Here is a 13,989-nt window from a genome sequence, read left to right as displayed (position 1 = left end):
CCATTGTGATGATGATGATGATGATGATGATGGTGATGGTGATGGCATGTATAATGCTTTACACTGTGCCAGACACTGTTCTAAATGTTTTGCAGATAATATCTCATTTAACCTTCACAACACTATGATGTAGGCATTGCTGTCAGCCCCTATGGTACGGATGAGGAAATGGAAATGGTATGAAAGAGGTTAAATGACTTGCCCAAGGTAGCACAGCTAAAAGGTGGTAGAGCAAGGATTCAAACCCAAGCAGGCTGGCTCCAGAAACCGTGATTTTAAAATTTACAACCAAGTTCATTGTTTATACCACCACCATTTATCTTTGTTATAATGCAAATAGGACTCCTAGATTTGTGTAGTGTATAACCTGTGCTACTGTACATGGCAGGCCTGAGACTGACAAAACATAAAGAGCTCAATAAATGGTAGACTCAATTACCACGACTGTTATAGCTCTTCTTGGTGTTCCTGTAAATATCACCATGAACCCTAGCAGTAGGCTCCTCAGGGAGAGAGAAGGAGATCACTTACCGATTATGCATCCCATAACCTTGTGGTTGCACACTGGCAGAGACAGCCACCACCACCACTGGGAGCCCATAGCCAAAGGCACAGAGGTACCATATCTTGATGTTACGAGAGCTGAAGTAATTCACCACTTTCAGGTTCCTGACCATAAGGAAGAGCATCACAGCCTCCACCAGCATCCAGAAGAAGCAGGCCAGGAAAAGGTAGTGCAGGAAGCCTGCAATGATGGCACAGCCCATCTGGAGAGGAGAAGCATGCACATTCAGGATCATTTCACCCTCCCCCCACCACCCAAGAAGCAGATCCAGACAACAGTGGGAGTACACTTTGATTGGAGTTCCCCAATCACAGCCCATTCTTCCACAAACCTTTATAGAGATATTCTTCCCTGCAGGTGCTATCATCCCTTTGGTTGGGGGACCCATTGTCCTGGTTTGCCTGGGACTAGCTTTTCCCAGGACATGCGACTTTCAGTGTTAAAACTGGGAGAATTTTGAGAAGAAGGGATAGTTGATCACCCTACCTCAGAGGATGTATGAAGATATTGAGTGTGGGGGTGAGGAAAGCATAGCCATTGGACTGGCTGTCTAACATCTCATGGGCACATGGTCACATCTATTTCTATATTTTCTATGGCCGTTTTCACTAAAACAGCAAAGTTAAGTGGTTACAACAGAGACCCTAGGATCTGCAAAGCCAAAAATATTTATATCTGCTTCTTTGCAGAAAGCGTTTGCTCACTCCTGGTCAAATGGTGGGAGTGACATGTACTACTAGCATTGAGGTCTGGGAAGCTAAACATTCCACAATGAGAGTTGATTCCACATAAAGAAAGATCACTTCAGGAAAAATGTCACTAGTGCTCCTTCTGTAAAAATCCTGAGAGGCTACCATGTTCCTGTTATAGTTATAGGGAGTAGATTGGCCAAAGTTCTTGCTCATAGTCTAGTTCAGGGGTGTAGATGCACAACAAGTAAAACAACTAATAATCATAATTATTTCAAATAAATGCTCAGAAAGAAAGCAAAATAGACTGATAAGGGATAGAGTTTCTCAGCTGTAACATTGCTGATATTTGTAACATTATTGTCAGGTTATTTTCTGTCTTGGGAACTGTTCTGTGTCTTGTAAGGTGCTTGGCAGCATACTTAGTCTCCATTGGGTGCCAGCAACTCCCCTACCAATGCTGTTTCTAGATATCACCGAGTGTCCTCTAGGGGGCGGAATCCTCAAAAATAAGAACCGATGGTTTAAACGATAATGGGGGGACCACAACAGTATATAAGATGACCATGGAAATGATTTTAAACTGAAACCTATCACAGGAAGGAGTCCACCAGGTGAAGAGCTGGGAACAAGTATCATCAAAGGAGGGCATAGCACATACAAAGGTCCTGAGGTGGGAACTAGCATAGAGGTTGTTGGGTGGATGAGCAGGGGCAGATGTGGACATGGTGAGGCTGAGTGAGGACACAGTCTAAGGGATGTGAGACCTGGTTGTCAGTCTTGTCTACACCGGTGATGAAGAGAGTCTTGGCCAAGAAGAGGCAGATGCAGAGGTGCAGGTGGAGGTAGGTGTTGTGGTTGCGAATGGCACGGCACAGTAGGAAGGTGGCGATGGCCAAGACGAGACACACCAGGGAGATGATTATCCCCACATGGCTAATGAGGTACAAGGAGAACTCCATCTGTCAGGAAGGAGATATAGTACTCAGAGAGGGACTGACATTCCTCCAGGCAGAAAAAGAATTATCCAGACTCCTGACTGGGGCAGAAAGGGCTCAGGGAACTTTTCTCCCTTTGACACTCAGAGTGAACCAGATATTGTCTATCATCATGCTTTGAAATCCATCAGCACCCATCCCCTTGCCTCCCCCTCCCCTGTCCTGTGCCCCACCTCATGTCGTAGGAGAGCAGGATGCCTATAAACTACATTTCTCAGAATCTTCTGGGGCTAGGGTCCTGGATGTCATTTAGGTTCTCCAATGAGAGGTATGCACAGAAGTTCTGGAAGGCAGAATGGAGGCAGATACCAGCTTTCTTTCTGCAGGGAGAAGTGATGGCTGGGCTCCACATTCCAGCTGTCCCTTCTTTGATTGCACGGATATGGAGTGATCTGACAGGAGCAATTTCTGACCTCTGGATTGCAGCTGCAGAAGGGTGATCTTGAAGCCAATCCCCAACTGGCAGGCCCTGAATTCAATTCCTCCATCCCTTCTCATGATTTTGTGAGCATCCCATTCCCTGCTTGAAATACCTAGAGTGGTTACTGTTTCCTGCCCTGATCCAAGATGCTACACAGGCGTTCGGAGATGCCCCAACTTCTGGGAGTGGAAATGGCAAGCGGAGTCCTTCCCCTATTCACAATTAATCTTAAATTTTTGAGTTCCTTCTGTGGCAAGTCAATATCTCACCAGCTACTCTCTTATGATTTTGTGATGTGGTAGCTAAGAGAACAGACTACAGTTCTGCCAGTTCCTAGTTTTATGAGCTTGGGCAAGACACTTAACTGCTCCGTGCCTCTGTTTCCTCATCAGTTAAAAGAGGATGCAAACAGTAACCCTTTAGGGTTGTTGCAGGAGGATTCAATGAAAATACTTGAAGTGCTCACAGCTGTGCAGGAAATGCACTGCGTGTTCCGTATCTTTCCTCTCCACTGAATCTACCCACTCACCAAGGCTCACTTCATATCCCATCCCCTCCCTGACCGCTTGCTGGCTCTCACCAACACACTTCTGAATTCCCATAGCACTACTTCTCGTACCATATACATGGTTTTGTGGAAAGAGACATCTGGAGCTAGACTATGCTGGGTTCGAGGCTTGTCTCGAGTTTCCTAAGCAGGGGGGCTATGGAGCCTCAACCCCCAACCTGTAAAAGGACTTGAAAACACTTAACTTAAAATAAAGGGTCCAACACAGTAGGTGCTCTGTAAATGGGATCTGTGATTATAATTGTCCCAGCATCTGCTTAGGATTACTTCTCATTTTATAAGTGCATGTCACAGCTTCCCAGCCAGGCCCTGAGTTCTCCAAGGGCAGAGCTATTGCACACCCCATCTGTCACCCTTGACTCCCACAACATCCAAAGCCATGAGAGATGCACAATGGGTATTTACTCAATATTTTCCCCTTGGGTTTGGGGAGCCAGAACACAGAGAATCAGTACTGACCGTGAGCTCCCCAGAAGCCATGATGATGGCCAGGTTCATCATTCGATTACAGCTGCAGACAGTATGTGTCTTGGAAGCTTCAAGGACCACACAGCCAGAGGACGTCCACCTACCACCCTCCAAGTTGGTGTCCCAGGAAACACAGATAGGTCTCTCAAAGTCCTGCTTCGGCTGAAAATGGAAAGGCTCTGGTCACCTGAGATGCTCTTTCAAAAGGATTCAAGAGTCATTTGGGGCAAGAAGATGCAGGTGTGTGTTTGGGAAGGAAACAAGTTATCTCTGTGTGCAAGGAGGGAGGGAAAGTTCTCAAGTTATCGGCTTGAGTTGCAAGAAACTGTAGGAGCTTGCCGCCTTTATGGGTCCCTATCAGAAAAGAAAGTTGAGCCCACTGGGGGATGGGACATTCTCCATAGGTAGATGGGTGGGGGGGGGTTCAGCAGGAACCTCTTCACAAACCTCAATGTTCTCCAGCATGTAAATGACTGGGTCAGAGAAGCCATCTTTCTTCTCCCCAGTCATGATGCCCTGTACAATGCGAGAATTCATCTTCATCTTCAACTTGCTCTGGAAGTTGGCCAAAGGGATCTGAGGGTCTTGGAAGAAGCTCTCATCTAAAAAAGACTCCATGCCCAAAAAGGAGACAAAAGCCACCCCAGTGGGCCCTGTGATTCCCACAAAGGCAAAAAAAAAAAAAAAAATTTGCTCAGTAGTGATTATAGATGATGCAACACACACACATACACACACACACACACACACACTTTAATATCCCACGCACTCTGTACCCCACTCGCCCTCTCTGAGGATGGCAACCCCAGTACAACCAGTGGACTTCAAGATTGGTGACCCTCATGGGAACCATTAAAAAAAAAATCCCGAGCTGCTCCCACTTGGAGAAATGTTGGCTACATTTAAAAATAAATTTAAATTTGTATTTTTTAAGAGACAGTCAAACTGAGCTGTGGAAACAAGTTTGCCTCCTACTTTTATGGTTATTCTGGCTCCCTCTCTTAGGTAGGCTTCCCCTTTCAACATTGGTGGTCTTCAGGGATGTCCCAGGCCTGCTCCCTGAGCCCTCCAGACTGCAGATGGGTAAGGGAGTGGCCAACAGCAGTCCACAGGCTAATCTGGCCATTGCCTCTCTTGTGTAAGTAAAAATGTGGCTACAACATGGCCACGCCCATCCATGCATGAACACCTTTGCACCGTGAGGGACTGTATTGCTCTCAATACCTAAAAATATCTACCAACCCACCCTCTACAGGACAAGTTTGCCAATCCCTGATACAGACCGGCACTGTCCGCCAGCTATACAACATGAATCGCCCAGGTAATTTAAAGTTTTCTAGTAGCTACAATTTTCAGAAAAGCCAGAAACAAGTAAAAATTAATTTTAACGATATAGTAACTCAATACATGCAAACAATGATCATTTCAACATATAAGCAATATAAAAAATACGAATGAGATTTTTCTATCCTTCGTTTTGTTTTGTACCAAGCCTTTGGAATCTGGTGTGTAGTTTGACGCTCACAGCTTGGCCACATTTCAAGTGCTGGCTGACAAAAGGGGCTGCTTAACTGGACAATGAAGGTCTTGGCGCCCCATTATTGTGAGGGGATCTATTTATTTAACATCTGACTTCCCCAGCTGATGGAAAACTCCCTGAGGACAGGGCCCTCACCTCACTGAGCCCTTCACCAGTCTGGGCACCTGCCAGTTGGCTGACGGATGTGTGCCGACTGACTACACCACACCCACCCGCCTTGATTCTCGGTCCAAGTCAGTACCTGTGGAGTCAGTCTCTTCGATGATGGAACATGCAATCTCCATCTCGTCCCCTTTGGCTTTCAAGTGAAAAGTCATGTTCTCTTCAGTGCATCCTTCCTTGATAATTTTGCTTTCAATTTCTAAAAGGAAATTGAAGTGAAAGGAACGTGAAGTGAAAGGAAATTGCGGTGAAGCATCTGCCTTCAGCTCAGGTCACGACCCCAGCATCCTGGGATCAAACCCAGCATTGGGCTCCCTGCTCAGTGGGGAGCCTGCTTCTCCCTCGGCCTGCTGTTCCCTCTGCTTATGCGTGTGCTCCCTCTGTCTCCCCCCCACCTCTCTCTCTGACAAATAAGTAAGTAAAAATCTTTAAAAGTAGATAAAAGGAGATAGGGAGACTTTGCCTGAGATCACTCAGAACGGGAGTCCTGGATTTGATTTCTGTCCAAAAAAGTTATGTATACCTCATTGCAAATAACGAATAAAAAGGCCGGTTCATCACTGGGACGATCTTGCGTCCCCGAGGAGTGACAGGAGGATGAGAGCCCCAGACAACTAAGAATCCCAGCGGGAGCTGTGGGAGCGAGATCTCACTCCAGGGAGGGGTGCATCAGGGAAAGATGGGGTTGAAGTCAACAGTGATGGCAAGCAATGGTCACGACCTTCTAGCTACTCTGCATGTAGACAAGTTTTCTGAAACCAAAGGGAAGAGGAAGGGGCTGGGGCAAACCCAGCAGACTGGACCAGGGCTCTTCCACTCACCAGTTGCACCAGACGGAACAGTGACTTAAATTACCCTCTGAGCCGCAGCTCCCTCACCTGTGGCACGACCATAACTACGGGGTCTTCATGAAAACAAAACAGGTGAGGAAACCGGAGGTGTCCTTTTAAAATATAAGCCAGATCATGCCATGCCTGTTTTCAGACTCTCCAATTCTATGCCCTGCCCCCAATCTTCCTTCAGAGGATATCCTGAGTCCCTACATTAGTCTGCGAAATGCACCTCTCCCCTCCGTTTCTGACCCCTTCTGCAGGCTCTGTGATTCTCTACTTCACTTTGGCCACGCTGGCCTCTCCACTGTTCCTGGCCTCTCCATGGTTCCCTCCCCCTGTAAGCTAGCAAGGTCCCTCCCACGCCTGACTCCCTCGAGCCAACTTAGCCCGGCCTCTTTATAGCACTTTCCCCCTCTCATATACTGGCTGCATTTACTGTGGGACTCAGACGGTTGTCGAACAGAGAACACCCTCCAAACCCTATCTGGCAACACTCTCAACTCAATGTCAGCCACTCCGTAAATGGGAGATGTTGTTCATATCCTTGGACTGGCTCTTCTGTGACTTCAGAGGTTTGAAACCACTGGGGAAATGGGATATGGGAAAGTGGTGAAGAATCGCATCGCCCAGGGCCCCGCTCCAAGCCAGCACCCGGGGGGAACCTTGCCCTGGTACCTAAGTGTTCAGCCCGAACAGTCTGACTGACATTGGCCGAGGGGTTCAGGAAAGCTGCCAGTGTGCTGCTTTTCACACTCTCCAGGACCACAGTGGCCAGAGCAGAGGTCTCTTCTTTGGTGAAGTTGGACCATGTGGACGTTTGCTTGAGCACAGAGGAAAGGCTCTCAGCTGTATTCTGCAAGGAAAGGTGTTTGCATGCTGTGCGCGCTCTCCCTCTTCCCAGACCCCTGGAACAGCGGCTGTTCCCTCTCCCTCCCCCGCCCTCTCTCTCCCTTCCACTCTCTCCTGCCTTTCTCTCTTCCTCCCTCTCCTTCTTTCCCTCTCTCTCTGGCCTCTCTCTTTCCCTTCTCTCTCTCCTCAAGAGAGTGTGTGACAGTCTAGACCAATGAAGAATTAAAAAGGCATCTACTCAGCTTCTTTTTCCTGATCCCAAAGGCCTCCTTGGGATGCAAAGTGGTGTTTTGTTTATGTTTTTTTTTTTTTAAGATTTTATTTATTTATTTGACAGGGAGAGAGACAGCTAGAGAGGGAACACAAGCAGGGGGAGCAGCAGGAAATGAGGGAGAAAAAGGCTCCCCACTGAGCAGGGAGCCCAGCATGGGACTTGATCCCAGGACTCCGGGATCATGACCTGAGCTGAAGGCAGATGCTCAACTGACTGAGCCACCTGGGTGTCCTGGCATGGCCTTTAAATGAGCATCTGGAATAACATCACGTGCACATAGCTCTGACCCAGCGATTTCTCCTCCCTGAATTAATCCTTCCAGAAATGCTTAAAAATTGTGTGTATGTGTATACACACACACATTGTATATATACACATTGTATATATACACATATATACACATTGTATATATACACATTGTATATATACACATATACAAATTGTATATATACACATATACACATTGTATATATAAACATATACACATTGTATACATACAATGTGTATGTGTGTGTATATATATATAGAAATACATTGTATATATATACATACACTGAAATACACTGTATATATATACATATATACATAAAATTATATATATAATGTATATAGTATCTCATTTCACTGAGAAAAAAAGTACTTTATTAAAATGGTTGTACTTATGATATTATTGTTTCTGGCTCATAGACATAAAAAGTAATCAATACTATAAGTCAGGTATTGTGTCTTACACATGTTAATATTAGGAAGATATCTGTGAAGTAGAGACTATTGTGTCCATTTTTGGATGGGGAGACAGGACACACCTCTAGGAGGTGGCAGAACTAAGACTTGAACCTTGGCAGGCTGGTATCAGAGGCTGAATCCTTCTAGTAGGTGTTCACTGAATGGCTTCAGTGTGTGTGTGTGTGTGTGTGTGTGTGTGTGGCATTCACAGAGTGGAAGGATATGGAAAGATACACATCCAAATGTTAACCACTGGATGGTCCTCCATCGATTATGTCTATGATCAATATTCCTCCATTGATTATGTCTAGGGAGGAATAAAGGAAGGAATAGCAATAACAATATTAATATTCATGTTGATACTATTCTGTTTACTGATTGTCAGTAAGTGGACTTCTACAATGTGACTCTGGCCCCATCAAAACAAAAATATGAAAAGCACTCATGACTTAATATATACAAAGAAGAAAGTAATTGACTCCAGACAGATGGGAAGGAAATTAACTGAAATCCTGGTAGGAATACCAATTTCTATCTATCCAAACTGGACAATAAAAACATGAAAAGAGGGGCATCTGGGTGGCTCTGTCAGTTAAGGATCCAACTCTTGATATCGGCTCAGGTCACAATCTCAGGGTCGTGGGGTCCACCCCTGCATTGGGCTCCACACTCAGTAGGGAGTCTGCTTGAGATTCTCTCTGTCTGTCTCCCTTGACCATCCCCCTCTCTTTCTCCCTCTCTCTCTCTCTCTCTCACAATCTCTAAAATTAATAAATAAATCTTTTTTAAAAACATGAAAAGAACTTCAGTAAAAACTGGATGATGGTACAACTTGAGAGTTGTTCTTTCTGAAGAAACAGGACGCGCTGAGTTCTGTAACCGTATCCCAGTTGCAAGGCATGAGTGTAAGGATCCTCCCCACCAACGCAGAGAAAAATCTCAGGTAGAATCATCCTGCAAAAATGTGGTCCTCAATGGACCTTGGGGAGGGTATGTGCTATCGTGAGCGCTGTGAAGTGTGTAAACCTGGAGATTCACAGACCTGTACCCCTGGGGCTAATAATACATTATATGTTAATAAAATATTTTTTAAAATCTTATAAATAAAAAGTTCTTGTGGGCGTTGAATCCGTTTAAAAAAAAAATGCGGTCCTCAATTCTGTGGCTGAGGAAACCTCATTAAACTCCCTTTGAAATGTGAGATCTATTCGTAGTTGGGAACGCTGTTTTATTTCCTTGGGGAGGTAAAAAAAAAAAAAAAATCGGTAGGCAAACTTAGACTCCACGGGGTTAACACTCTTGTGTTCACTTTAGAAAGTGATCTTTGGCATTCTGGAAAACTTTTTTTTTTTAAGGTTTTATTAATTTATTTGACAGACAAAGATCACAAGCAGGCGGAGAGGCAGGCAGAGAGACAGAGAGAAGGAAGCAGGCTCCCTGCCAAGCAGAGAGCCCAATGGGGGATTCAATCCCAGGACCCTGAGATCATGACCTGAGCTGAAGACAGAGGCTTAATCCACTGAGCCACCCAGGTGCCCCTGGAAAATGGTTTTGAAAGGGTTTGGAACAATTCAACACGTTAGAGAAGCTAACTGATTAACCACATGATTTCACTGCCCAAAGCGATTAGATGTGTGATAAATGTGTATTCAATATGAACACTGTAAGAGAACACAGCTGTTGATAAATGGTTTTGAACATTTAAAAAATCTGAATTAGTACATTTATACATTTGATTTATGTATTTATGTATTTGATACATTGGATATATGAAAGCATATAACTTTGCCTTTTAGGTTAGTAAATCTTTCTCATTAGGTATTTGAAATTTGGAGGGAAATAAGAATATTTGTAAGCATAGTATAAAATGAAGGGAACAGGGGCACCTGGGTGGCTCAGTGGGTTAAAGCCTCTGTCTTCAGCTCAGGTCATGATCCCAGGGTCCTGGGATTGAGCCCCACATTGGGCTCTCTGCTCAGTGGGGAGCCTGCTTCCCCCTCTCTCTGCCTGCCTCTCTGTCTACTTGTGATCTCTCTCTGTCAAATAAATAAATAAGATCTTTAAAAAATAAATAAAATGGAGGGAACCTAATTAAATTTGTAAAAAATGATTAATCTATGGAAATTTAATCTGAAAACCCTATGAATGAATGTACACTTGATGAATAAGTATGTTTTACCAATAAATCAATAATTTATTATTAATTAATTTAAATAGTTTATTATTATTTAAAATTTAAAATCAAATTACAAATGCAAGTATTATTCTGATTTTGGTACAAAACCAACCAAATTTATTGATAAACTAACAACAGCTTTGAGTCCAACCTGAAGTCTTAAAAAAAACTAGGTTTTAAAACCTATCATTGTAATGGCCAAGTAATCCCATCTCTAGGTATTTACCCCGGAGAAATGAAAAATCAGGGACACACACTGCCTCCACCGGACAGACACACAGACATGCAAACTGTGTGCGAATGTTTACAGCAGTTCTCCTGATTATTGCCCAAAGCTGAGGTGGGGTCAGGGGAAAGAGGAGATGTTGGTCTCGTGGAAACAGCTCAGCTGTCCTTCCCAGATGAATAGATAAACCATGGTACCTCCAAAAAGCAGGCTAGTAGTTGGCCATAAAAAGAAATGAAGCACCCATGTGTGCTTCACTGGGCATGAACCTTGAAAATGTTACACTTAGAGTTAGAAGCCAGACACAAAAGACCACATCTTGTAGGACTCCTTTTTTACAACATACCCAGAACAGGTACGTCTACCAAGTCAGAACCAGACTGGTGGTTGCCAGGGGCTGGGGGAGGGAGGGGTGAGGACCAGCTAGTTTGGGGGTACGAGCTTCCTTTTGGGAGGATGGAGGTGGTGGTTGCACAATGCTGTGACTATAGATGATGTCACGAACAGTTATACAAAAATAAGAGTTGGAAAAAAAAAAAAGAATTGGAACTATTGATCAAAACCTTGGTGAACCTCAAAGGCATTATGCTGAGTGATAGAAGCCACATCCTGGGGCACCTGGGTGGTTCGGAAAATGAGACGCCTGCCTTCAGCTCAGGTCATGATCCAGGGGCCTGGAATCAAGCCTCACCGGGGCCTCCCTGCTCAGTGGGGAGCCTGCTTCTCCCTCTCCCTCTGCTTCTTCCTCTCCTTCTGGCTCTCTCCCCTGCTCATGCTCTCTCTCTCTCCCTCCCCAAATAAATAAAGAAAAAAAGAAAGAAAGAAAGAGGGAGGGAGAGAGACAGAAAGAAAGAAAGTAAGAAAGAAAGAGGGAGGAAGGGGCCACACCCCGTATGATTCCATTTATATACTATTCTTGAAAAGACAAGACTCTCATGACAGAGATTTACTGGGGCTGGTGGTGGAGGAAGGATCTGACAATAAAGGGGAAGCCCCCGGGGCGCCTGGGTGACTCAGTCGCTAAGCGTCTGTCTCCTGCTCAGGTCATGATCCCAGGGTCCTAGGATCCAGCGGCATTGGGCTTCCTGCTCAGCAGGAAACCTGCTTCTTCTCCCTCTCCCACTCCCCCTGTGTGCATTCCCTCTCTTGCTGTCTCTCTCTCTCTCTCTGTCAAATAAATAAAAATAAAATCTAAAAAAAAAAAAAAAAAAAAGAAAGGGCAGGGGAAGCCCCAGGGAGAGTTTGGGAAGGAAAAGGAACTGCTCCATATTCTGAAGGTGGTGGTGATTACACAGATCCATTTACGTAATAAAATTCATAAAACTGGACAGAGAAGGGCAACCTGACTGCATGCTACATTTTAAAACCTTATAACTGTAATAAATTACAGGATAACTTGGCCCATTAATTATAAAGAGGACTTTCTGTACCCCATGTGTCCCCTAAGATGTCTGAAGCTCAAACCTGATTACGAAGACTTTCTTGTTACCTTCAGAGAGACCTCGGCTGTCCTGTTTTCGCAGGCATCGTCCAGAACACTGAAGGTGGCATTCATTAATGTGCAGAAGGAACCCTGGGCCCCAGAGGAAGAGCACGAGTGAGCACTGACCCGTCGATGCCCCAGCATGCGAAGCACCCAGTGGCCACCCAGTCTACCATAAGGGTGGTCCTAAACTCCTAAGGTGTCAGGAGGCTCTAGAATTCTCAGAAAAACAGAAACTCACCATTTGAGCAGAATTGGAGCCACGGAAGCTTTCTCTTCAATGAATAAGAATAAAAGAAACAAATGCAAAGAAACAGCAAAACTACTTGGGAGGGTCAAAGATGGGGGAATGTATGGAAAAAAAAATCCAGTGGTCCAAATTGATTATGATTCAGCCACAAAGAGGAATAAAGCATTGACACCTGCTACAATGTGGATGAGCCTTGGAAAAATCATACTCAGTGAGAGAAGCCATGCACACACCAAAAACCATGTACTGTATGATTACATTTGTATGAAATATGCAGAATAGAACAACGGATGGACACAGAGAGCATATCAGTGTCTACCAGGGGTTAGTTCCTCCAGGGGGCACTGGAGGACAATGTTGTTGGGGATACAGTTTCCTTTGAGGGGATGAAAATGTTTGAGGGCTAGAAGTGATGATGGCACACCATTGTAGTATATTAATTGCACTGCAACAAAATTTATGATGTACTCTATGCTGGCTAGATGAACACATAAAATTTTTTTTAAATAAAAAATAAAGTGTTAGAATGGTGACGTTTTAGGTGCATCTCACCACACTCTTTTCAAAAAACAACAGCAATGGTCCCAAGTGCATGGGAATTCCCAAGCTAATTTACAAGCTCGTCTTGAAAATTGTGACATCAATTCCTTAAAATGCTCGTGGAGGCTCGAGTTTCTGGAACAACTTTGTTGGAGAATCAGGACATCCAAATTCCTCTTTGCCTGGCCCAGGGGCTGTGCATCACCCCCCGACATCCTAACCACACAGCACCAGTACCCTCACTGGTAATGAGACTCCAACATCCTTTCTTCTTTTAGTGAAGGAACTCCCAAGTTTTAGATAGGCCAATGTCCTCCCTTCTCAGCTTTCCTTGAAGCCAGATATAAACAGAAGTGATACTGGATTATACTGTTAAAGAGAAGAACTATGCCTTTCACTTTGCCCTCCCCGCTGCCCACCAGATGGAATGCAGATGTGATGGCAGGGGCTGGAGCAGCCATCTTGGGCCACAGAGTGGGAGGCTTGTATTGCTGATGGCAGAGCATTTAAGGAGCCATCCCATCAACTCTCCACAGCTGACACTCAGATTGTTTACAAGGAAAGAAATAAACGGTTATACAATTTAGGTCACCATTATTTTGGCCTTTGTTAAAACTGCAAAACAACATCCCACCTGAGTGGCTTCTAGGGACCTTCTAGGAACTTCTAGAAGTTCTTTTAGGAAACTCAAGAGCTAGGAACCTTAAAAATACTTACATGTTCAGGCTCCACTGCTGCTCCCACTTGGCAGAGCTGGACTTGTTCATTGTTGGGTATCACATCTTCTTTACACTTGAAGGGGATTCCTATGAAGAAAACAAAAGCAAACAAGTTAAAACTCAACCACAGCACGCTATGATTAAAAGACAAGTCTGATTTAATGATCCTCTACTTCAAATCCATCCATTACCAGATTATATGACAGCCACACATTGAAACATAAGGGACACTGAAAAGCAGGAGACTGAGTGGAAAGAGCAGGTTGGCAAAGACCACCCAGCGCATGAGGCCATTTTTTATAATACTGCAAAGCAAACAAAACTAAGGGACATATTGTTGAGAAGTGCATACATGGGAGGCATTTTTTTTCAAGTAGGGGAATTATAAACACAAATTTCCAAATAGTCCCTTCTGGGAGGACTAAGGGAGCTCTAATGGGGGAAGGAGCATGTAGAAAACACAATGGCACTGATGATATTCTAGCTTTCATGTTGGCGAGGA

The 13,989-nt window shown here is 44.5% G+C and overlaps 1 protein-coding gene across 2 annotated transcripts in view; it reads right to left on the bottom strand.

Moving 5' to 3' along the window:
• ADGRE1 (adhesion G protein-coupled receptor E1) overlaps positions 1–13,989 on the bottom strand; it is a 47,147-nt gene that overhangs the window by 10,823 nt on the left and 22,335 nt on the right. The window contains exons 9-16 of one of the 2 annotated variants that reach the window (XM_059388817.1): positions 13,486–13,574; positions 11,985–12,068; positions 6,920–7,097; positions 5,491–5,610; positions 4,157–4,362; positions 3,701–3,871; positions 2,022–2,216; positions 532–767 (exon numbers count right to left, since the gene is read on the bottom strand). In XM_059388817.1, the coding sequence (XP_059244800.1) occupies positions 532–767; positions 2,022–2,216; positions 3,701–3,871; positions 4,157–4,362; positions 5,491–5,610; positions 6,920–7,097; positions 11,985–12,068; positions 13,486–13,574 (1,279 nt within the window). The remainder of the gene's footprint in view (positions 1–531; positions 768–2,021; positions 2,217–3,700; positions 3,872–4,156; positions 4,363–5,490; positions 5,611–6,919; positions 7,098–11,984; positions 12,069–13,485; positions 13,575–13,989) is intronic. The other variant, XM_059388818.1, reaches the window with a different exon arrangement.

Source organism: Mustela nigripes, chromosome 2, assembly GCF_022355385.1.
Source record: "Mustela nigripes isolate SB6536 chromosome 2, MUSNIG.SB6536, whole genome shotgun sequence".
NCBI lineage: Eukaryota > Metazoa > Chordata > Mammalia > Carnivora > Mustelidae > Mustela > Mustela nigripes.
The sequence above is the reverse complement of the archived record's forward strand: the minus strand, read 5'-3'. Positions and strand labels throughout refer to the sequence as shown.